Below are 23,634 nucleotides of genomic sequence, written 5' to 3' on the forward strand. Positions count from 1 at the left end.
TACGAATAATTGTGCAAAGTTTCAAACAGTAATTCCTTCGTGAAGTTATAATTCAAGCACGCATGATCTGCTCTGACACCCTATATTAATTACACCCCTAAGTTAGAAAAGCTGAGCCTATTCTTTCATCGCGCACTTCCATTCTCTCAATTGAGCTGAAATTTTAACTGTGCAGAATTTTTTGTGATACAAATAGTTGTGCAAAGTTTCAAGCAGTAATTCCTTCGTGAAGTTTGAATTCAATCACGCATGATCTGCTCTGACACCCTATAATTACACTAAGTTAGAAAAGCTAAGCCTATTTTTCATCGTACACTTCCAATCTCTCAATTGATCTGAAATTTTAACTGTGTATCATCTTTTGTGATACGAATAATTGTGCAAAGTTTCAAGCAGTAATTCCTTCGTGAAGTTTGAATTCAATCACGCATGATCTGCTCTGACACCCTATATTAATTACACCCCTAAGTTAGAAAAGCTGAGCCTATTCTTTCATCGCGCACTTCCATTCTCTCAATTGAGCTGAAATTTTAACTGTGCAGAATTTTTTGTGATACGAATAATTGTGCAAAGTTTCAAGCAGTAATTCCTTCGTGAAGTTAGAATTCAAGCACGCATGATCTGCTCTGACACCCTATATTAATTACACCCCTAAGTTAGAAAAGCTGAGCCTATTCTTTCATCGCCTACTTCCAATCGCTCAATTGAGCTGAAATTTTAACTGTGTAGAATTTTTGTGATACAAATAGTTGTGCAAAGTTTCAAGCAGTAATTCCTTCGTGAAGTTTGAATTCAATTACGCATGATCTGCTCTGACACCTTATAATTACACCTAAGTTAGAAAAGCTAAGCCTATTTTTTCATCGTACACTTCCAATCTCTCAATTGATCTGAAATTTTAACTCTCTACAGTAATTGAACATCATTATGAGATGGTTTTGCACAAATAGAGAACTAAAGCAAAGAACTGTGAGTTATTGAGAAATTCATGATGATTGGACGTGAACTAGAAGAGACTTACGCCTGTATTCAAAAAGCTCACTCACACTCATACTCATCGAGTGTGACATATAAATTTCGTTAATGCTGATCAATGAGAAAGTTTTTTTCTGAACAGATGGAAAGATATAAGGTAAATCACTGAAAATCAAGCCCCTGTTCGGCTGGAAATACCGCCATTGAAACGTTATGAGAAGATTAAGATCTCCCACTCAATGAGTTTGAGTGTTAGTGAGCTTTTAGAATACAGGCGGGCAGTTCCTGGGTAAGAACCTATTTTAGATGGATATAAACATCGTAGTGTAACATGAGATCTGTTCTAATTTGAAACTAAAGGGGCCTTTTCAAACCATGCATGTACACCTTTCATAGTTGGTAACGGAAAATGCGACTACCAGGATTCCATTAGACTGCAGTTGTTGGTTTGGTCCGGTTTGCACATAAATTAATACATTCTAGCAGCCGAAAGAAATAGCGGGCAATGTGATAGAATTTTTGTCGGAAACTTTTTGAGGTAACAGCTTTCAAATAGATAAGGCAAAATAATTTGATGACTTCACATTTCAAAAATACGCTCTATTGCAGGTGAACTTTTAATTAAATGCATGTCATTATGCATGTGTCCAGATGACTGATGATGACAAGGTCAAGGTGCGTTGACGAATCATTACAAACACAAATGCAAATGTAACGTAATAAGCCTTTAATAGAGTGAATGAACGCAGTCAGATATAGTTTCAATGCAACAATAACTATTAAAACTTATTCACACATATCCATAATTCCAAACACGCAATGATCATGGAATGATTGGCACACAACAACTTGACTCCTTCTCTTTAGAACGATCTTTCGTCTGAGAAGAATTGGTTCAGATGAACCATTTTCTTGGACGCTAATGATGTTAATGGCATTGATTGACATTTTCTTATTTGAAAATATTAACTCATACTGCCATTGCTCTTTTGTCTGATTCAACCAGTAGCCCCAAACTTCGGCATTTGGTTCCAGACTTAGCAAATTGGATATTTTTCCAGGATAATAGAACAGCCAGTACGGTTTATCCGACTCGGTATAGACTGGTATTATGTAACCCTCATGGTTACAAGCACTTTCATAGTTTCCTTTCAGGGAATTCCAGCCATCTTCAGTGAAGTACTTTCGAAACCTGGTAGTGAGATGTTGAAATTCTTGTTCGGTAATTTGCAAATCCTTAACCTCCAAATCTTTTTCTTCTATTGAATACTTGCCAGAAACGACTTCAGGTATCAGTTCCTTCTCAATAATTTTTAGAAAGCAAGTTCTGAATGTCTGATGGTACAGATGTACTAGCCAGTGGGTCATGGGTTAGTTTTGAATCGTTTATGTTTCGTTCTCGTGTGATGTGAAAGATAATTTCTTCCGCATTCATCATTACTTTCTTTATCTGATCACTTCCATAATTGAGCGGCTTCTTAAAAATAATTCCTTCAGGCAGTCCAGTAACTGTAAAACCACCTTTTTTGTAAGGAACTCTACTGCCAGGAATCCCACATGCTTCACCTAAAGTAAAATAAGAGACGGAAGGTTTTGTAAGTCTTTCCGATTATTGCAATCTGTTAACAAGTTGATGATGTACATGTATGTACCTGACAGATTTACCTGTATAATGTAACCGACAGGTTAAATTACATCATAAATTTACAAAAGGCTATTTTTACAATTAAAAAATATTAATCTATCATTATATAAAGTTATTAAAAGTGTAAAAAGTTCAGAAACTACCAAAGTCAAATAGGCCTAGAACTTCAAATCGATTGTTTACAGTTTTCCTTAAAATAATTATTTTGTATAGTTTTTATTTCTAGTTTATTTAATTCTTCCATAGTTTCTTTCTACTTCCAATTATGTAACTAATGTCTTGTTATTGTACCGCAATCATTCCATATAATGGATATTAATAATACCAATTCTACCAATGTACTTTCAACCATTGGATAGTTCATGTGATGTAAATTCAAAGTGTGTGAGTTATTTTGCAGTGAAAGAAATCATCACAATATAATGTACAATCATTGAAAAATTTCGCTGTAATGTTCAACAAAAGTGCTTGTAATTTACAGTATATAAAATAACTTTGCCGACAGTATTGCTGCTCAAATAACCCCCCTCCCCCAAATCAATGTTGAATTGTTATGTTGAAGCCTTAGCGCATCTTGCCTGCGATATACTCTAGCATTTTCATCCAGGCAACATTGATTTGGAAGTGTTGGTGAGGGAGGTGTGTGGGAAGGGTGTGGTTGAGGGAGGGGGGGGGGGCGACGGCTCGTCACAATATTTTTGTCAATGATTGTATTTACTACTCCATTATGACCAAACAAAAGTCCCTTAAACATATAAATTATAAATTAGCTATATTTTAGTTCATCAATACAAAATAAATAATTAAAAGCCATGGTAAGATATCAATCTACAAGCAGTACACACGTGTAGGCAATCCTCTCTCACACAAGCGATCATTATTTTGGAAATAAGTGTGGTTTATACAAAACACTTACTATATTTCTCGTTGAACAGATTCTGGACATCGGCACGGGTATGTTGTTTGTCTTCCGCCGGGCGATCTGTGGAATTAATGTTGACTACTTTACTACATGTACACTACAACAACTATGACACCAACAATACAGTATCAACAAAAGTAGTACAAACAAAACACACTGGAAACTCCAGGTAATATAGTCAATCAATTTTCCAAATGCTCCATTGCATTGTATTTAAAATTGTAAGGTACAAACTTAATAAATTACCGTAAATTACCGTATATTACTGGGCTTCTACATGTCAACTTTTAATAAAGTAGGAATTTGAATGTTTCAACATTTTAATAAAATTGAAAATTGATTATTATGTATAAAATTGAATTTCTGAATTGGTAAAACGCCTATTTTGTTTGGAGTCACTATTGTCTGATAGGCATAAGCTAAATTAATCTACAGTACATTTTAATAAATTACCAAAGAATTCCATGAACTTTATTGCCACTGCTTCGTTTTGCATGAGAAACTGAACACCTTTGTTTGAACCATGCTGATTGATGTTCCCACTTGGTTCTATCATCACAACAGCCACCTCGCATCCCAGGTTTTCCAGATAAGAAATCTTTAAAAAAAAGTCTTCATAAATTGAATTGAAATTTACCACTTGGGTCTCCTCACCATCTTGAGAAGCAATGCAAGCAGTGAATTAATTGACCATATTCCTTATTCTTCATCTACTTTACATACCTCTTTCATGAGATTTTTTTTTGTCTTGGCAATGTGTTTTCGTCTTTCGTCTTCTCCCAGTTCTAGTGGACGTATTCTGTCAACCTGCTTGGCTTTGCTCTTCCAATCATTCTTTTCTTCAGCACTAAGAGCTTGCCATTGTGACGAAACAAATCTCATTTTCTCCGATTTTGAATCAATAGCCTTGCACAAGTCTATAACATAATGCAGTTAAACATATACATTAACTTCATTGTTATTTTAAACAGATGCAGGGGACACATACATAAATTAGAGGTATAAAACAGATTATACTTAGAATTGCAGCCTGACTCCTTGTATGGCAGATAAAACAGCCAGTTGACTGCTAAATTTTGGTAAGCAAAACTCAATAACAAATAAAATTATGTTCTGTGAGTATCATATTAAATAAAAGTGTTTGAACTTTGGCATATACTAGTCTTGTTATTCCAGGAAATTTGTCATATTTTTTATGTGATGGAGTGTATAATTTGTTTATACAAAAGCCAGTGGCATGGGTTCAAATTCTAGCCGAACATTAAAAGTTTGAGAATCGTTGAGGAAGGTACTCCAACTGATTGCAAAAAGCTGTAAATGTTTAAGCCTCCATGTCCCCTCCAGGGGTTAATGAAAAATTGCAGACAAAGTCACAGAAAACTATGAGTAGGAATATGCACATATGGTTCTTGTTCTGCTGAATAATAAATAACATTTATGACATTTATTCAAGAATCATTCTATATTTCAAGGTACCATATTTTCTCAATTTAGCCCCCAGGGGCCTATATTACATACCTTAACTACCTACTATATCTAAAGTGTGGGGCTATGTGTTACCAAAACCATTAGAGGAATTTGAAGAGTCCTTTCTGGAATTTGAAAGTCAGAAAGATATTTTTCATATCAGGCAACAGTGAAAGAATGCAATACAGAACAAATTGCAATATAACATGAATTTTTGTAATTGAGCCAAGGATAGTGATTTACAGAACAGCCAATTTTCAATCACTTTCCACAAACATTTGATGCAAAGTGTGAACATGCACAAGTCAAATTCAGAAACCTTTTGTAACTGAAGGCTCTAATAATTTGTACTAGTGATTCAATCAAGTGCAAGTGATTTTAAACTGCATTTCTTCATTGTAAACATCATAATAGCATGAATGATTTTAGTACTATACAACTGTCTTTGTAACTTCTGGTCTGGATAAGACACTCTTAGATTTCACTGGTAAATACTGGTAGATGTTGTACTGTAGGGCTTTAAGGCTTATATCTTTCTGATGGTTTCTGAGAGGGCAGGCCCAAAAAATAGGCACCAGTCACTGTTTATTGACAGATAAAATTTTGCAGGTTCACTGGCAGATTCACTCACTTACTGGACATACTTGTGATCAGAGTAAAAAAGCAAAAACAATTGATTAAAAAGCTATGTAGTAGAAACAATATTTTTCATATATAAGATGTATTAGACTAGCTGGGTACCTACAATAATGCAATTAATGACATTTAACAAAAAGCAACAAGCTGTTATTTTATAACAACAGTAATTTGAATTTTATAACAACAGTATTTTGTAATAACTTAAAAATGTTAACAGTTGATCAAAGCATTATCAAAGCATTCACGACTGGTAACTTTTATACATAGTTAATCAGACATAATGGAATAACGACCAACATTATTTTGAGGCCTGTGAGGGGAGGGTTGCTAGAGGGCAGAAACTGCTGGAGGAGCGTTAAATAAAGGATGGATAAGGGTATATGACATTTTTGCTGATGATAAGGAAGCATTTAATATTTACCTGAACTTAGCATGCTTGATGAAAATATGTTGTAGCCAGATGCTACTCTTTTAAGTGGAGGACCTATTCTTAGTACATTGTCATCTGAATCTTCATGCTTGTTTTCTTCTGTCCTACTTTCACCTAGCTTTCTCTTCCTTTTTTCATTTCCAATCCATTTCTACACAAAATTTCAGTATCAACTGTGAAATACAGTTTACAACTTTACACCTACCCAGGTGGTACTATATGTATAATACTCGGAAATTTAAAAACGCCAAAGATAAAGTATCTGACTCTTGGTTCACATAATACTGACAACAGTGACAGTCCTTATAAACTTTATAAAGCCTTTATTAGTTTATAAACTTTCAGTCGCCATTTTGAAAATGCAAATTATTTATTTAGACGTCAAAATCGCAAATGTCTAATAACAATTTTGGCTCATATACATACTTTGAACTTCATGTCAAGTTCCAATCAATACAAGGCATCCTATATTTATATATTTTAAGGTATTTTGGAAGTACATACCTTTACTTGGTCGTAGGTTGCCCCAGCTTGTTCAGCAGCTCTCAGTATTATTTCCTGCATATGTTTTGCCGTCGTGTTCATTCCATTGTCATAAAACGCCCTAAGAATGATCTTTTGATCATCCGTCAAATTCTTGTAGCTTCTAAAATTAGTGGCCATCAGCAATATTTAGAAATTTTGACGAGTCCAAGAGGTAAGCGCAATATACAGTGGGCAAGAATGCGCGTGAGAATGTATACACGCTCGTATATGCATGCTAATTGTGCGCTTACAAAATAACTCGTTCCCAGTACAGCAAACAGCGAACGCGTTAGATGGCTCAGATGATCATCCCATGTCACATATATCCGATGTTCTAAAACTTAGAATTCTCAATATATGTGATTTAGAACACGCGGAACGGGTGAGATGGCGGCGGAGTTATCGTTCCAGTTGTATTGAGTTCACTGGAACGTCCATGACATTTGGGCGACTTTGGATTCCGCTATGTTCTCCCGGGTTCCGGGTGTAATTCCTAATCTCCGGGCGGAATTAGTACCCTCGCACGGTGCTCTGCACCGGCTCGGGAATAATTTTGTTTTACCTGAGCGCAATCTCCTGTCCGAAGGAATACTTTCATGGAGTTGGTAAGAGTAATTTAACGCAGAACTTTTCTCGCTCGTATGAAGCTCGAGATCTAAGGATGGTTCACGGTGTGTCTAGAAACACTTTCTCGCGTGATTCAAATAAGAGACATGAGAGGCGCAGACGTAAAGATGTCGAATTTTGTCAACCTATAACAATAATCACTACATGCGGTTTTACAATTAATCTTATCGTTATCATAATAGCCAATAGGAATACATCAGAAATGTTCACTTCAGCAGCTCCGAAATCCCTGTAATGTTAGAATTCCTACGTCATTATATTGTTTATTGTTCAAAAATATTACATCCTGATGCCTATATAAGCTATAACACGTCATTCGTCGTCAGTTATTGCCGATAGCGATCACCGATGATTGCGCGATATGCGCGAGAACTAGCTACGCCTATAAATATCAAAGACGATTAAATTTCGGAGATTATTTAATATGTATTTTTTATATTAATAGATAATTTACAGCAGAAAAAATTTAGCTTCGTAGGCCATAATTACGACGGTATGGAGGACTCGAAATGACGCTGCAGAAATTGGTGTTTAATTACGACGTTTCAATTGACCAGAAAATCTAATCGCTGCATGGTTCACAATTGTGCATTTCTATACCGCTATGAAAGAGAAACCTTTTGAATATTTTAAAAAAGTTCGATTTTTCTTCATAATACGCATTCTGCAGACTGCAATCTTTTGACAGCTAATCATACACATGTGATCGCTGTGAAATGGTTTAAGTATACACAAGGTTATTAATTCAGACGATTCGTTTTTACTGTGTGCAAGCTTCAAACCTTTTGTGCAAGACATAATTTATTTTCTTGAATATTTGAAAATCCTTTTCTCACCAAGTTTAAAGTCTAACGTCTGTATTACCGTAAATCGTTCCACCAAATCCGATCGAAATAATTTTCTGATTGACCAGCATTAACAAAATTTATTGGCGTAAGTATTTAGAATTACGGCTAAATCTATAGCAAAATCCGATGTGACACTCCTAATAGAAAACATTATTATACCAATTTAAGAGCAATTTATGACCCAATCGTTGATATGATTAGTAATAAAAGTTTAATAATAATAATTATTATAATATTAATAAGTCTTAATTGCACATGGGTTCACAATTCACAGAAGGCAATTTTTTTCGAATTAGCAGCATATATACGTATTGACTCAGCAATGAGTATAAAGGGAAAGGTCCTCGCACAGTTTTATTTGTACTATTTTGTACTATTGCATGATTCATACTGGATTGCGCTTAGTTAACAGCTATTGGGCTGACAAGCTGGACAGGACCCTTTATAAATTTAGTAGATCTGTCGAAATATTCACTTTTCTCAATGAAAAGAATTAATATTTAAGAATTAAAAAACGAGTCGCGTGCCTTTATGGTGTAATAATGCACGATGGGGGGATGTTGAGAGAATACGAGAGAAGCTTGTAAAACACGAGGCGTAGCCGAGTATAATAGCCGAATATAAGAAGAAATTATAGGGCAACAACAAAATTTATTTATTTGATCAATAATGAAATTCTCCTTACATGTTATTTAAGATGTTGCTTAGCAACAAAAACTTCAAAAGCCAGAAGCGTGCATTATGGCCTCACAATGCACGCGCGGTAGCCAATCAAATTGCTCATTATATCATACTTATATTATAAAGGCACATAAAGCAAAGCCTGGTTTAAAATTTAACCAGAGAGGTGCTGAAATCACCTAACGCTCGCCTGCACTGTTTGTCTAGAATAAGGCTAAACTCTGTATGAAAGGTATCTGTATGAAGCACAAATTACCGATCTTTTTATTACAAATTACAAGGCTAAAATCCGCGTTGGAAGGTAATATTAAGCACAAACTTCAGATATTAGTTGTGACCTCAGAATTACTGGCCAAAACTGGCCTCGGAATTACATTAGTTTTATTTGTGACCAATATTTCTTCCGTTTCTCGCAATCCGCGCACGTGATATCAACAGGTAAGTTAACGGACCAGGCAAAAGTCCCTGCTTTAAGACGGGCGCACACACAACGATTTTACGGTAGTTGGTCCATTCAGGTTTAGACATATAGGCAGCCCTTGCCCAGACATGTTTTCCTTCTCGCGGCGCACGCGCCTCGCGCGTGTATAGATCGCCAGTCGCCACATTTTGATGAAAACATCCATATAGACAATCTAGACAGGAATCGGCAGACTAAAATCTTCGTGTGTGCGCCTAGCTTTATGAAATAAACAAGATTGGATTTTTATATCTACACAAAAAAGGATTATGCATCAAACAACGAAAAAGTATGTACATAAATCTTATAGGTATTTTAAAGGTCCTGTCTACAATTTAACTGGCTTTAATAATATATTTGCATGTGTTTCTACATAAATAATATGCAAATATATGTCACATGCATTGCATTGCAAACTTTAACGTTGCACTATGTTTTATATATTTTCACTCCCTAAATGATTTCTATATTAAGCGATTGAATTTTGATACGGCATGTCACAACACAATCTCATAATTTATAATTGTACGTGTACAATACAAACAAATGGACGTAGCATACAGGTGAAAATATTTAAAGGTTTCTCATTTAGCTTAGGGTTGTACAAATAGTTTCGTTAAATATGATTCAGCTACAACTTTGAACTAAAAAAAACAGGGCTACACAATAGCCCTGAAAATCGTAATGAGCGTGATAACTCTGGATAACTCTAACATTGACCTTATCATATGATGCTAATAAGCTTAACATTTGCCTTATCATTTGATAATTTTGAGCAAAGCTCTCTTTATTATTGTATAAATGTGTACCAAATGGCACTGAATAGTCACAATGCATATTGATGACTTGTATTTATGATGATTCCTCTGATGTAAAGCCATGATAATATTTAAAAAATATAGCATCTTAACATTGACCTTATCATTATGCTAATTAGCTTAACATTCACCTTATCATTTGATAATTTTGAACAAAATTCCCATTATTTTTGTGTAAATGTGTACAAAATGTCACCATATAGTCACAAGACATATTCGATGAGCTATATCTATGATGAATCTTCTGATGCAAAGCCGAAATATTTAAAAAATATAACATCTTAACATTGACCTTATCATTATGCTAATTAGCTTAACATTCACCTTATCATTTGATAATTTTGAGCAAAACTCTCTTTATTATTGTATAAATGTGTACCAAATGGCAATAAATAGTCACAATGCATATTGATGACTTATATTGATAATGATTCCTCTGATGTAAAGCCAAAGTATAGAAAAAAAATATAGCATTTTAACATTGACCTTATCATTATATTTTGTTGTATAATGTTCACTCCCCCCTGGTAAATGTTTTTTTTGCAACAAATAGACTCCTTAAGTAGATAAGTTGAAAATAATGGGAAAATAAAAGTGGCATTTTAACATTCTACTTATCATGTAGTGTGGACGGGGACGGGGACGCGGACGGGGACGGGGACGGGGACGCGGACGCCAAGACTATAGCAATAGCTCTCTTGCACTAAAGTGCAGGCGAGCTAAAAACGGGGGATCCATTGCATTATTTTCCGAAAAACAAAGGTTTTTGTGCGCTAGTGACGATCCAACTTTTTAGGGCAGGGCTTGTATGCTTAGCTTATATGAACACTAAATTAAATTTCTGACGTAGACATCCTTCATATATGTAGACATGCATCTTGTATAGAAGAGATCCTTTATTAATTTATTGATCGTGGGAAGTATACGAACATTAAAAGTTCTTTAATAACGAGGGGGCGCGATTCTTGACAAGCAATGTTAATTGCATTTCAAAGGCTGCGAGGCATCGTTGACACTATACTTCGAAGCAGGTCAAATTTAGTAGCAAAGGCAATCAAGAATTTTTTGTCAGAGATTGAAAAATGTTAGATGCTAAAAAAGTAGAAAAACCATTTGCTACATACAAGTCATTGCTTCTTAATTTAAGGAAAACGAAATGTGTATGTTAGGCGAATTGGATATCCGTAGTGTAAACAGGGACGAAATTCCCGTATACACGGAATTGGTTTCGCTAGACTTGACAACAGACTTTATTAAGGTTCGTGTTATAATACAACTCTTTCTTGGGGTTATACATAAAACATACCCGTATACTAATGTGTATAAACTACAATATGCGTGGTAAAATATAATTATATCCAAATAAAACAACATGATATAAGTTAAATAGTAGCTTCAGTTTGACGTTAATCTTAAAAATTGCATGTATCATTGTACACTGAAGATAATCTATATTCCAGTTTTCGTTACCCAGATGTCCTCACTGCTTTCACAAAATAAAATTGCACTATAGGTAAGGAAACATATATTTTATGCACTTTTGCGAATATAAGTCCGTTCGTTCAGCATTATAGAATTAGTGATCTGAAAACCAATTATATGAGTCGATCCATCATTCTAACAAGTACGATTATATACTACAATATCTTGTAATTTCTTCTATCCTTCGGTATAACGTAAGTCTTTCATGCTTTCAACACTGATCCTGCGATCTTCTAGAACTTTCAATTCTTTGCGACTCTCCTCGTCCATCTCAACCACATTTATATACATTCGCTGCATAAAAATGAAAATTGTGTTTTGCATGAATATAGATGAAACAAAATTCTATTTGCTTTTACACGTGTGTAATATTAAATACTGTATATAAATACACCCCGTGATTCTTTAGAGAAAAAACAATAATTTAACTTGAAAATTTCAATAAAGACCATCTTATTAGACAAATAAGGATCAAACCAGTACATAATTAGAAACATTCTTTCGGACCAACTGATTGCATGAGTGATCTGCATGGATACAGGAGTATAAAGGTGCAGTTTGAGTGCAATATGACTGATTTTGTCCAAAAAAATTTGGAGAGCAATAATCAATAATTCCTTTCAAAGAAAATGAAAAACGAAGTTTTATTACAAATATGTATCTTACGTCATCGGTCTCATCCAACATTTCCTTGACTTCTTCATGGACTTCTTCAAATGATGGCCTGTCTTTCTGATCGTTTTCCCAACATTTTCTCATTATGCCATACCTTGAAATGTATTAGAGCGGAATTGTCAGCGATTATATGCTACAGACAGAAGTACATAAGTGGTTGTCGAAAAGGTGTTGTTTCGGCGTTCAATTTACATTCGCTAGTAAATCATTGGAAATTAAAAAGTTAAACTGAAAAATTATAAATATCGAGTATTTAAACCTACAATACTTGCAACTTACAGTTCTTCTGAGCAATGAGGAGGTCGCTCCATACGATTTCCTGATGTGACAAAGGCGAATGTATCGAATGGGGAGATATCGGGGTATGGCTCCTTCCCTGAAACGGTTTCATATAAAAAAAAATCAATATCAAGTACTGACTCTCTCAGCTCTCAATCTTTTATAGGCCAATTATTTCACCAGTGATTCAGTTTGAACTCTTTCTAAACTGCATTTATGAATCATTACGTTGCTGTGGACAGTCATCAAAGGTCAGACAGCATCATGACTGTTTGCCTAAAATTCAGTGATTGTTCGCGCATTTCGACGTGGTGTACGTGTCATGATGTGTACACGAGTCACCCTGTAAATTAATATATAATAAACATGCATAGTATACCTAATGTTGTGATTTCCCAGAGTACAATACCGTATGCCCACCTTTAAAAAAACAAACACAAAAGAGAAAAAAGGTTTTTCTTATACACCAGAGTTTTGCAGCTGTAACGGTCTAGCTCTGAGGGACGTTAGAGTCATGCGACAGGAAAACAACGACACCTATCTACACGACTAGGAAATTATATAATTACTATTTAAAGAAGCATTGAAATATTACTGTGAGATATTTGCATGTGCGCTATGTGCAGAATAATATAAACCATATTCCTCCCACGTACATGCCGGTTTCCGTCTTGACCCTAATCCGATCAAACATCGTCGATGGATTAGGCTGGTTTTACACCAACTATTAAAACAGCAATAAGTTGTGGAACCAGTGCTGCATGGGCGCAGTTGTTGCCTATTTTCATGTTGCATGCAGATGAGCCAGGAATTGTAGTATTCCATTCAACAATTTGACACGTTCCTGATGACGTAAGACCAGAGGCATGTTCAAGACGTCCTTATTATTTAATAATACACTCGGTATTACCAGTATTTCATCGCTCTCCATATATGGCCGATATTTAGTGAAGTTTCATTTCTGGTCATATACAATACTCACACATCACTTGAAGTTCGAAATATTCCTTGTGTAAGTGATTCAACTGCCATCCATTTCACAGGTAATAAATTCTGAAAAAAAAATTAGAACAGAAAGCTAAAAATATGCCTGTACACATTGCATACCAAAAGCCTGAAAAACGTTTCTAGAGTGTAGTTCTTTTCCAAAAGTCATTCCTAGGCGAGATCTCCGTTTAGAAAAACCCAGGTATGAATCACGATCAATAGTCAAACAAACAACGATGTTAAGATTACGTACTCTGTTTGACTTGACATACATTTGTTCGACCCCAGTGATCGGCCTGGCCAAACCGAAATCAGACACTTTCGCCTCATAGTTGGCTGAAATGAGAATGTTCCTTGCTGCGAGATCCCTATGAACAAACTAATTGCACCAAGTAATTATCAGTAATGAATTGAAATCCAGCATTTATTTGGTCAACGTTTTGGTAACAGAAATACTATTCACAATGCTCGAAACAAAGCACGAAGTAGAAAATAACACAGATTATTATTTATTTAAAATAATTCACAGTTTGTGATTGGCTAATAGCCATGTGTGAAATCGTCATATCCAACGTCATAACGTGTCATACGACTTTTTTTAGTGTGATAAATAGTCGTATCCAACACGTTTGACGTCACACGAATGGCGAAGACATCAACACAATGCCTTCCTCAAGTGAAAAGTTCAGCAACTTTGAGGAATAAATGTTCGTTCTTTTAAATGAATAATAAAACATTTATTGAATTCGGTTTTCACATGATATGAAGAATTATTAAGTCTCAGTTTGTCATTATCAACCTCAGCCTTCGGCTTCGAAACATCAAAAGCTTTGTACTTTATCCTGCTTCCCGACACAAAATTGAATCAGGGTGGAAGTCAAATGAATGACGTTGCAAGAAATTAACGCATGTTTATTACAAACTCGTACCTGACTTGCAGCCAAATGTTTCATTCCACATGCTATATCGGCAGCAATCTGAAGTAGTTTTCTGTGGCTTAATGTTGAAAAAACATTTTTGCATTGTGATATGTCCTCGTTATTGTCATCAGTCAATGACACTCGACTATCTTTTAGTAGATACCGCAGATTCCCACGCGAGCAAAACTCTGTTAATACCATGATAGGTTCTACATTAAAAAGACAATTTTCATCTTCACGAAATCGTTGAAATCGTAATTTTCAATAGGATTAGCCGTTAATTACTATAATTATTATCATATGAATATTTTTCAAAAATACAAATTTGCTATAAAAACAGATTTACGTTGGATAATTTGCAAGTCAACGGTAAGAAAAGGTGAAAATAACTAGTACCATGACAGTATTCAGTTTTTCAATGAAATACCTGCGATGGTATATGCTCCAATTAGTTTTATGACATTTGGATGTGGAGTTTTGTTGACTTCTTTCAAAATAAATAGCTCCATTAAGAGATCCGAGCGGTCTGCCCCCGATCGTGCGTCTTAGAAATATATAAAAATAGTATTATAAATATTCCTATTCCAAGATATCCGTCTCCAGTGTACGGGGACAGCACTTTTATACTCGTATTTTCGCTGCTCCACGGCAAGTCCTACCTGTGAAGCATGGAAAGTTGGATATTTTCCTAAGGCACATTGCGGTACCGAATTATAAACCAATGGAAAGAATTGATATATCACACTAGGCCGCGAAGAGTTTTTTTCGGTAGCTAAGCATTTCTGGATTTGGGTTCAAGTTTGCAATCGACTAAAAATCAATCTGAAAGTCAATTCGGACGTTTCTTTCGACGTCTGCATCGTCGTTTTCCCCCTATTTTTTGGATCTCAGAAAATTCATTCTGATTTCTATTTTCCCAGACAGAGTTACCACAAGGGTAGCGGAAGATCGTTAAGTGTTTCTGGGGTGTGGGGGGGGGGCTTGTAACTAGAAATTTATTCACATTCACCATTATTAGTTTGAATTCTGCTAACATGATTGTGCGAATATAAAAAAGATTTAATTTTGCATATTAATTGATAAAATTAGAAATAAGAAAATATGTTAAAGTAGAAATGTATGATTGTTCTAATTCTATTTCACTGCACTGACATTCACGTGCTAAGTTCGCTTCAGCAGTCGTTTCGTAGTTTAGATACACGTCCAAAAAGTAAGAATTTTTTGCGTAAACCTACTGACGTTATTTTGAGTATATTGCGGCAAAAATTCTCCCCCATGCAGTTCTACCATAAACTGACTGAGCTTTAAAACAACTAAAGCATACTTGGCACACTAATGTCTGTGCTGTGAACTAGACTCTAGAAAAAAGATATTAATTATGTTAAAGTATGTTATACAAATGACTTTTTGTGGTGTACCACCTTAATTGTAAAAACTTTTATAACATGATTACACAGCATAGCTACCTTTTAGCATTTTAACAGCCACAAATTCTTTATCATCCTCTTTCTTTTTGTACAATCCTTTCTTTACAACCCCAAAACATCCTCCACCTAATTTCTTATTTAGAATCGTCAGATCATCCTTTTTGATTTCCCAGTCGTCCAAAACACAAATGTAGGACATGATTTCTAGAAATGTGGAGTCATTTCATTGCGACATTTTACGTTTTTTAAAGCATACATGTACACAATTAAAAATTGTGTCCATTAAAATACGAATAGGATATAAATTTTTGTTCTATTTTGCAAAGCAAATGGGCCACGAGTAACGACAAGGGTAAGCCCCGAATTATAAAACCCAAAAATCATAAGGACTATGTCTAAACAGCGCCAGTTCCTCGGAACAATGATATAGTCTGAAGCTTTGTTTTTTATATAATTTCAAATAAACTAACAACTCTGACGGTAGAGGTGCAATTTCGTGGAATTTTGCTTTGTTTCCTGTATGAGACATAATGGTATATTTTCAGTATTCTTCATTACTTGCCTTCCTCCAGTTTTTCTTCTTTACTATTATGTTCGCGAATGGATGGAAGTCTTCTTCTTGGGGAACTGTCTTCATCTTTGGGGTGCTCAGGAAATAGAATGTCCATGTTGTCTTTAGAGGCTTTTCGAGTTTTGTTTAACTATTGAGAATATGGCCACAAAATCATAATTATCATATAATTCTCCTATCAAACAAAAAACTATTAAATCCTTATGTGTTTTATTAATATTTAATGAGGATTATTTGGAAAAATAGTTTTCAAATATTAATGATGTTGAATTGAAAATGTCAAGTCTATTTACACTTAGTCAGCTATGTTATTCAAAAAATTTCTTTGCATCATTGCTGCCTTGCCCCAGCGAGGCAGCACACTATTCTTGACGAACGGTGGTTTCGCCCCCAGTCCACACGCGCGAGTTATGTAAAGTCGTCGCTCGAAATTTTATTTGTCCGGATTTTAAAACCGGGGGAGTTTTTCATAAAGTTTACATGAGAATTCGGGGGTGCGTCCCGTTTCCCGCTCGTTTTGCCACGCCGTCGTCCAGTCGCCCTTTTCGTTCTTGGTTGCGGCGAAGGCAGTTGGTTTTTTTACAGTAATAGGCATATTAGAGGTGAGTTGGTAAAAATATTTTATATCATCTTTATAGATGTTTGTGACTTGCCAGTTGGCGTATTAAATTAAAGTTTAAATACAGTATTTGAGAATTGCCCATATCGTGGATCATCTTGTATACGACATGGCCACGTTTTATATTTACATATTTTTCGTCTCCATTTGACCATCTGAAATATCTGCCCAATCCTTATTCAATTGCGTGTGGTTTTTGTTGTTTTTTGAAGCAAAATATTCAAAATTACTACCCATTAGTCCATTACTGTATTTTTTTTCGTATATGCCTGGGTTTGGGGCGTCTTGTACAGCATGGCCATATTCATATATTTTACATATTTTTCGTCTTGATTCGACCATCCTGAAATATCTAGCCAATCCTCGTTCAATTGCTTTTGGTTTTTGTTGTTTTGTAAAACAAAACATTCAAAATTACTATCCCTTTCTGTATTTTTTTAAAAAAAGAAAAAAAAATTGGGGGGGCATCTTGTATACGGCATGGCCATCTTTATACAGTCACTAGGTCAAAAGGGGCGTCTTGTATACGGCATCATGTTTTATATTATATATTTTTCGGCCCGTTTCGACCATCCTGAAATATTTCGCGAATCTTCATTCAACTGCTTTTAATCTCGATTCGATCGTGCTGAAATACATGCCCAAACCAGTGATTCAATTGCTTTTCTTTCTTGTTCGTTTGTAAAAGACATCTTCTATACAGCGTGGCCATGTTTTATGATTTAGGCATCCTAAAATACTAACTTTGGTACTTCATATATTAAATAGGAGCCTTTAGAGCTTTGCTTGTACTGTGTTCAAGTTTTAGACTTCCTGAAATATTTCGCGAATCTTCATTCAACTGCTTTTAATCTCGATTCGATCGTGCTGAAATACATGCCCAAACCAGTCATTCAATTGCTCTTCTTTCTTGTTCTTTTTGAAGCAAGATATTCAGAATTACTACCCTTCGTGGACTTCGTTTGTAAAAGACATCTTCTATACAGCGTGGCCATGTTTTATGATTTAGGCATCCTAAAATACCAATCTTGGTACTTCATATATTAAATAGCAGCCTTTAGAGCTTTGCTTGTACTGTGTTCAAGTTTTAGACTTCGTCCTCTTATGCATTCTTGATACTGTTTTTTTAGGATAATTTGAAATTGAGGGCCATCATGGAAAACAGTAAGAAACGTTTTCTACTTATAATAGAATTCAATCTATTTACTTTACTTCACAGTACTATTATGGGCTGATTGCATGGAGAGTTTTTATATTTGACTGGTGTATCCGTTGAATTCAAAAGGAGTTATACCATAGGCAGCCCAACAATCTGCATGCCGTGACATATATCATCTGTGTATATATAATATATACACAGATTATATGTCATGGCGAGCGGATTGTTGGGCTGCCTACAGGTTTTCATTTATGCTATTACTAGGACCTTTATTATTCAAATTTGGCTTTCACTTGAAATTTTTGCACACAAATGTCAATTTTTGAAATACAGCCTGCTATGACGATTGTTCTTGTGTTATTGAAAACATTGGTATTGTCTTTACAACCAAATCTTACTTTAATGCAAATATGTTCTACTGTATGTGCATTAAAGTGTGACTTGGTCATAATGACAATATAGCATAATGGAAAACCTGCATAACTGCTATTGTGCTGACTGATGTGCATAAAACTAAAACCTAACAATCATTTTAAACAAATATATTTTATTAGGGATCAAACAGAAATAAGGGAGGAGGGATGAAAAACAACAACTCAGCCCGGATTTATTTTATACTGATTGAGCTACATATCACATTATTTACTTAATTTAGAAAAAGAGATCGTCTGTTATGTGCATGATGTTCTGGCCATCCAGAAAGCTGGCAAAGTTAATTATACAACTTGCAACCTCCAAACCACTCCAGATACAAAAGTGAAAGCTGTTTGCTTTTCGCCAGAGAAAGTTGCACCGTTAAGAAAGGCCATGGAAAATAGAAGCCCAGTAAAAGTTCAAAGATTCGAATACAATGACAAATTTAACAATATTGTGATAAAAAAGTCTACAACAGTTACAGATCATAATGGGCCATTGTCCTTTGCCCCTACAGAGTCACCACAAGTCCATTGGTTACCATATCTGTGATTAAAACAACATCAGTTAACCAGTTATTTTGCTAAAAGCCAAGGTAAAATTAGCAGCTTTAAAAGTGGTGAAGATGGAAACGGGTTCAGTTAAAAAACGTACTGCATTCTACAAGACCCATCTGGAACAATCAAGGCCATTCTTTGGGAAGAATGGGTCGAAAGCGTTGAAGATGAAAAGACCTACCTATTCCAAAACTTAAGGGTGAAAAAAGACAATTATACAAATGAAGTTTATGTCAACACAGCAAAATATGGTTTCAGTGTCAAAGAGTGTGCCTCCTTTCATGAACAGTTGCCAGATGTTGGCCCACCTATAACTGATTTAGTTGCAAAACAGGCAGTTGTGTCCATCATTGGGGTTAAGAGCCTAAGTAAGTACAAATCCTGCAATGCCTGTGGAAAGAAGATTGAGGGTCAGGGCACAGTGAACACTGTCAGGTGCGAGTCATGTAAGATGAAGCAACGAGTATCACAGGAAAATACAATGTGGTATGCTCGGCTGTTTCTACAGAATGTTGAAACAAAGGAAAAGTTTTACGTCACCGTTTTCCACACCATGTTCATCAGAATCTTGGAGGTAAATAAGATTCAAATCACGCCTGAAGACGACGAAGAAGCCATTTCAGATCGACTGCTAGATTGTAACAATATTACAATTACTTATAATATTGGTGAAGGTAAAATTATTGATGTACTCAATTCTATTTAGTGAATTCAAAGAGACCTGTAGACCAATACTGGACTCATTCTTATAACCATTCCCTATTTCTAAATTAAGTTTTGTTTGTTAAAGTTCTTTGGTATAGACATTCGTATATATACCATATATAGTATAATGAACTTGGCACTTATTGGACAAGATGTAAACTTAAAAGACATTAGTAAAATAATATATATATAGTTTGTTGAAATTTAGGTTTAAGAGGTTAAAACATTTTAGTAGACTAATATGTAGTTTCAATTGTTGTTAGAGGTTATGAACACATGGTTTATTTTAATTTTCCAGATAAACTTCCAAAAGAACATTTTATTCATTGTGAATGTCAGTATGTGTCAAAATGCAAAATAATTTATGGGGGAATTGTCATGTTAATTGGAATATTAAACATGATATTGATTTCCCCCCCCCCAAAATTGCATGTTTTAAACTACACTAGAACTTACCCAATGGTTAAAAAGGTATAGCCAAAATGCACATGCCTATAATATAGAATGATCAGGATACAGTGCATTGTACTCATCTTCTCACCTTCAAAGTAAATGTTGGGAGGTGGCAAACATTTCAAGTTTACACATCATTTAGACATGTAGCACCCTGACACTGTCCCACCCTCTTTTTTAATAAATTCATGTACCTTTCATATAATGAAATCTTTAAAAGGTATATTTACACCAGTATTCACACCCTACTACTTATCTTCACACTATATAGAAATAATATGCCTGTATAAAGTAAAAAGCTTTTGTGCAGCATAATTTTATGGCGCATCCTCGCCTGACTTCCTTTAGGTAGCCAAAAAGCACTTGTGTCCAGTTACATATTGCGGCCTGTTAAAAGCACTTGTGTCCAGTTACATATCGCGGTCTGTTACGTGCATGCGTAACAGACCGCAATATGTAACTGGACACAAGTGCTTTTTGGGCTAAGTCCGAAATTTGCGCATTCACAATTCACAAAATCGTGTCAAAATATATCGGAGACGGACAACGTGACTGACGTATTTACTAAAGTAAAGAAACTGAAATTCAGATGCACAGCTAGCACAGGTATTTGACTATTTGTAAAGTATTTAGTATTGATCTGTTTAGTAACTTCAGTTCATAAATCACAATTGTCAAATGTCTTTACACGTTTGCGGGAGTATTCATCAAGGACATGAACAATTTAGTATTCATTCTCGTGGAAGACAATGCTCTTTTATGAGTTTATCGGCTCTATTAACAGCAAGAAATATCCCAGATCCATTAGAGTGGAACTCGACAACAATCGACAATGTCTTAAAGCAAGGCGACAATATGTATTTATTGGCTTTAAGAAATGGGCAGATTCCGCCAGTTAGCTTTCTATCAGTGAAGGATTTACCTTCCTTCATTGAGTGTCGTTCGTTTGTAACAGACAAACATTTCAAATTACATGTCATTGATCTACCTACTGTCGTAAAGCCCATTGAGGCACAAAATATCATTGATCCACCCCTTGTGGTGGCGCCCATCGAGGCACAAAATATCATTGATCCGCCCATTGTGGTGGAGCCCATTGAGGCACAAAATATCATTGATCCACCCCTTGTGGTGGCGCCCATTGAGGCACAAAATATCATTGATCCACCCCTTGTGGTGGCGCCCATCGAGGCACAAAATATCATTGATCCGCCCATTGTGGTGGAGCCCATTGAGGCACAAAATATCATTGATCCGCCCATTGTGGTGGAGCCCATTGAGGCACAAAATATCATTGATCCGCCCATTGTGGTGGAGCCCATTGAGGCACAAAATATCATTGATCCACCCCTTGTGGTGGCGCCCATCGAGGCACAAAATATCATTGATCCGCCCATTGTGGTGGAGCCCATTGAGGCACAAAATATCATTTATCCGCCCATTGTGGTGGAGCCCATTGAGGCACAAAATATCATTGATCCGCCCATTGTGGTGCAAAGTGAAGGAATATACTCTACTCAAGTTTGGTTTATAAACTATGGAAAAGATCGTCAAGGACTTGTAAGAAATGAGCATAAAGTGGAACCTCATTACTATACACTTACTTCAGCTTTGACTAAAACTTTCATGCATGACAAGTATGCTCTTTTAATATTAGAGGGCTATATGATGGCTTTGATGAAAAGTCTAGATTCATTTTTTTATATTTTTGACTCTCATGCTAGAAATTTTGCTGGCCTGCCAGATCCTAATGGTACTGCTGTTATTATGAAATTTTCATGTCTCAATGAATTAGAAAATTATTTATGCTTATTGTCAACTGAACTAAAGACTAATTTATTTGAAATAGTTCCAGTTCGATTTTATGTTAGCTGTAATGATAAAAAAAGATGTAGAGAGACTGCATCTATGAAGCAAAATAGATTACAAAAAGCTACAGAGTATAAGAAAAGAAAGAAAGCAGAAGAAACTGAAACAGAAAAACAGATCAGACTTGAAAATTCTAGAATGTATAAAAAAGAAAACGGTCAAGTGAGACTGAAGTTCAAAAAAAAATAAGACTTAAAAATGCTAAAAACTATCAAAAATTAAAATTATCGAAAGTATCTTGTACTAATCAGCAACCTGAAAAAGATAATTTAGACCAGGAGGATTATTTGAAAGTATTTGACAAAAAAAATGGTGGTATTGAAAGTCAACATTGGGCAAAAGTTAATATAAAAAATTTCCATAAGTCTGTACAATACTTTACTAGCCAATGCACAGTTTGCCAAGAGGCATGGCCATTAAGATCTAAACCAAAGTCACCCAGCAACTATGTGTGCTCACGTTGTTCTAGAGACAAGAAATCTCCCAAAAAGTTTTCATTTCAAAATTCAATGATCCCATCTCCAATCCCACAGGAGTTACAAGATTTGACTCAGATTGAGGAAATGTTAATTGCACGGGCTCTCCCAATCATGAGAGTTTACATAAAACCCGGAGGACAACGAGGTTACTCAGGACATTGTATCAACTTACCACAACAAGTAAAAGAACTTGCAACATCGTTACCGAGATATCCCAGGGAGTTATCTGTGATTATTGTCAAGGTCAAAGGTAAAGATAATACATTTAAAGATGTAACTGTTAGACGGCAAAAAGTACACAATGCATTATTGTGGCTTATACGTAACAATCATCATTATGCTGAGTTAGAAATTAATGAAAATGCATTAAACTCTTTACCTGACGATGGTATTCCATCAGAGCTATTAACTGTTGAGACTGAACATGAAATTTCAGATGATAATAGTGAACCTGATTTAGGCCCTCCCACTGAAAACTCTTCAGAGGATAGAGTTTATAATGACTCAACTGAAATGAGTAGTTTTTTACCTGTTGGTCAGCAACAGGAACAAGAATTGGAAGCAGTCAGAAATCAGCTTTCTGCAAATGACCCAATTGCCTGGCCTACTGTTGAAAATGAGCCATTAAACGAATATCAGATATCTCACCTTGCCACTATGGCTTTTCCAACATTGTTTCCTGATGGGAAAGGGGATCCCACTAATCAAGCCCTGTTAAGAGATGTTCCTTTTCAAGATAGAATTAAACATCTTTTGAAATTTGCTGAAATTATTGATGGTAAATGGATTTACCGTTTTGCAAATCACCCTAGATTTTCATACTGGGCTTTTAATATGATACAAAGAAAACGAATTTTACAGCAAAGTGGAATATTCCTTAAACAAAATCCAGGTGAAGCACATCTCACCATTGATGAACTGCGTGAAATGGCTGCCAGTAATAGTGCTAATGTGTTCATGTCTAAAGTTTCTAGATACGTTGCGAATATTGCAGGTACAAA

At 35.4% G+C, this 23,634-nt stretch overlaps 2 protein-coding genes across 2 annotated transcripts; both read right to left on the reverse strand.

Annotated features, from left to right (window-relative positions):
- Positions 1-2,278: 2,278 nt before the first annotated feature.
- LOC114544830 lies at positions 2,279-6,939 on the reverse strand. Its single transcript, XM_028563331.1, has 6 exons — positions 6,583-6,939; positions 6,070-6,229; positions 4,266-4,459; positions 3,996-4,140; positions 3,537-3,602; positions 2,279-2,541 (listed from the first exon to the last, which is right to left on the reverse strand). Exons 1-6 carry the CDS (start codon positions 6,739-6,741, stop codon positions 2,279-2,281), a joined length of 987 nt encoding a protein of 328 aa, XP_028419132.1. The 5' UTR covers positions 6,742-6,939.
- Positions 6,940-12,469: 5,530 nt separating this feature from the next.
- On the reverse strand, positions 12,470-16,475 carry LOC114544842 (fibroblast growth factor receptor 3-like). Its single transcript, XM_028563341.1, has 8 exons — positions 16,370-16,475; positions 15,847-16,011; positions 14,808-14,924; positions 14,390-14,589; positions 13,714-13,839; positions 13,456-13,526; positions 12,853-12,893; positions 12,470-12,570 (listed from the first exon to the last, which is right to left on the reverse strand). The coding sequence occupies exons 1-8, from the start codon at positions 16,473-16,475 to the stop codon at positions 12,470-12,472; spliced, it is 927 nt and encodes a 308-aa protein (XP_028419142.1).
- Positions 16,476-23,634: the final 7,159 nt, after the last annotated feature.

Source organism: Dendronephthya gigantea, unplaced genomic scaffold, assembly GCF_004324835.1.
Source record: "Dendronephthya gigantea isolate DGI-Jeju-01 unplaced genomic scaffold, DenGig_1.0 000004F, whole genome shotgun sequence".
In the NCBI taxonomy this organism is placed as follows: domain Eukaryota; kingdom Metazoa; phylum Cnidaria; class Anthozoa; order Malacalcyonacea; family Nephtheidae; genus Dendronephthya; species Dendronephthya gigantea.

What these genes read in the sequence shown, in the direction of transcription:
- LOC114544842 (XM_028563341.1), bottom strand. Translation starts at nt 16,475, where the DNA reads ATGGACATTCTATTTCCTGAGCACCCCAAAGATGAAGACAGTTCCCCA. An exon ending in AACATTTGGCTGCAAGTCAG is followed by an intron (nt 13,840 to 14,389) that starts GTACGAGTTTGT and finishes TGGTGCAATTAG; the next exon opens with TTTGTTCATAGGGATCTCGC. An exon ending in TGTATGTCAAGTCAAACAGA is followed by an intron (nt 13,527 to 13,713) that starts GTACGTAATCTT and finishes TTTTTTTTTCAG; the next exon opens with AATTTATTACCTGTGAAATG.
- LOC114544830 (XM_028563331.1), bottom strand. Translation starts at nt 6,741, where the DNA reads ATGGCCACTAATTTTAGAAGCTACAAGAATTTGACGGATGATCAAAAG. An exon ending in AAAAAAATCTCATGAAAGAG is followed by an intron (nt 4,141 to 4,265) that starts GTATGTAAAGTA and finishes TTTTTTTTAAAG; the next exon opens with ATTTCTTATCTGGAAAACCT. An exon ending in AAAGTTCATGGAATTCTTTG is followed by an intron (nt 3,603 to 3,995) that starts GTAATTTATTAA and finishes TTAATTCCACAG; the next exon opens with ATCGCCCGGCGGAAGACAAA.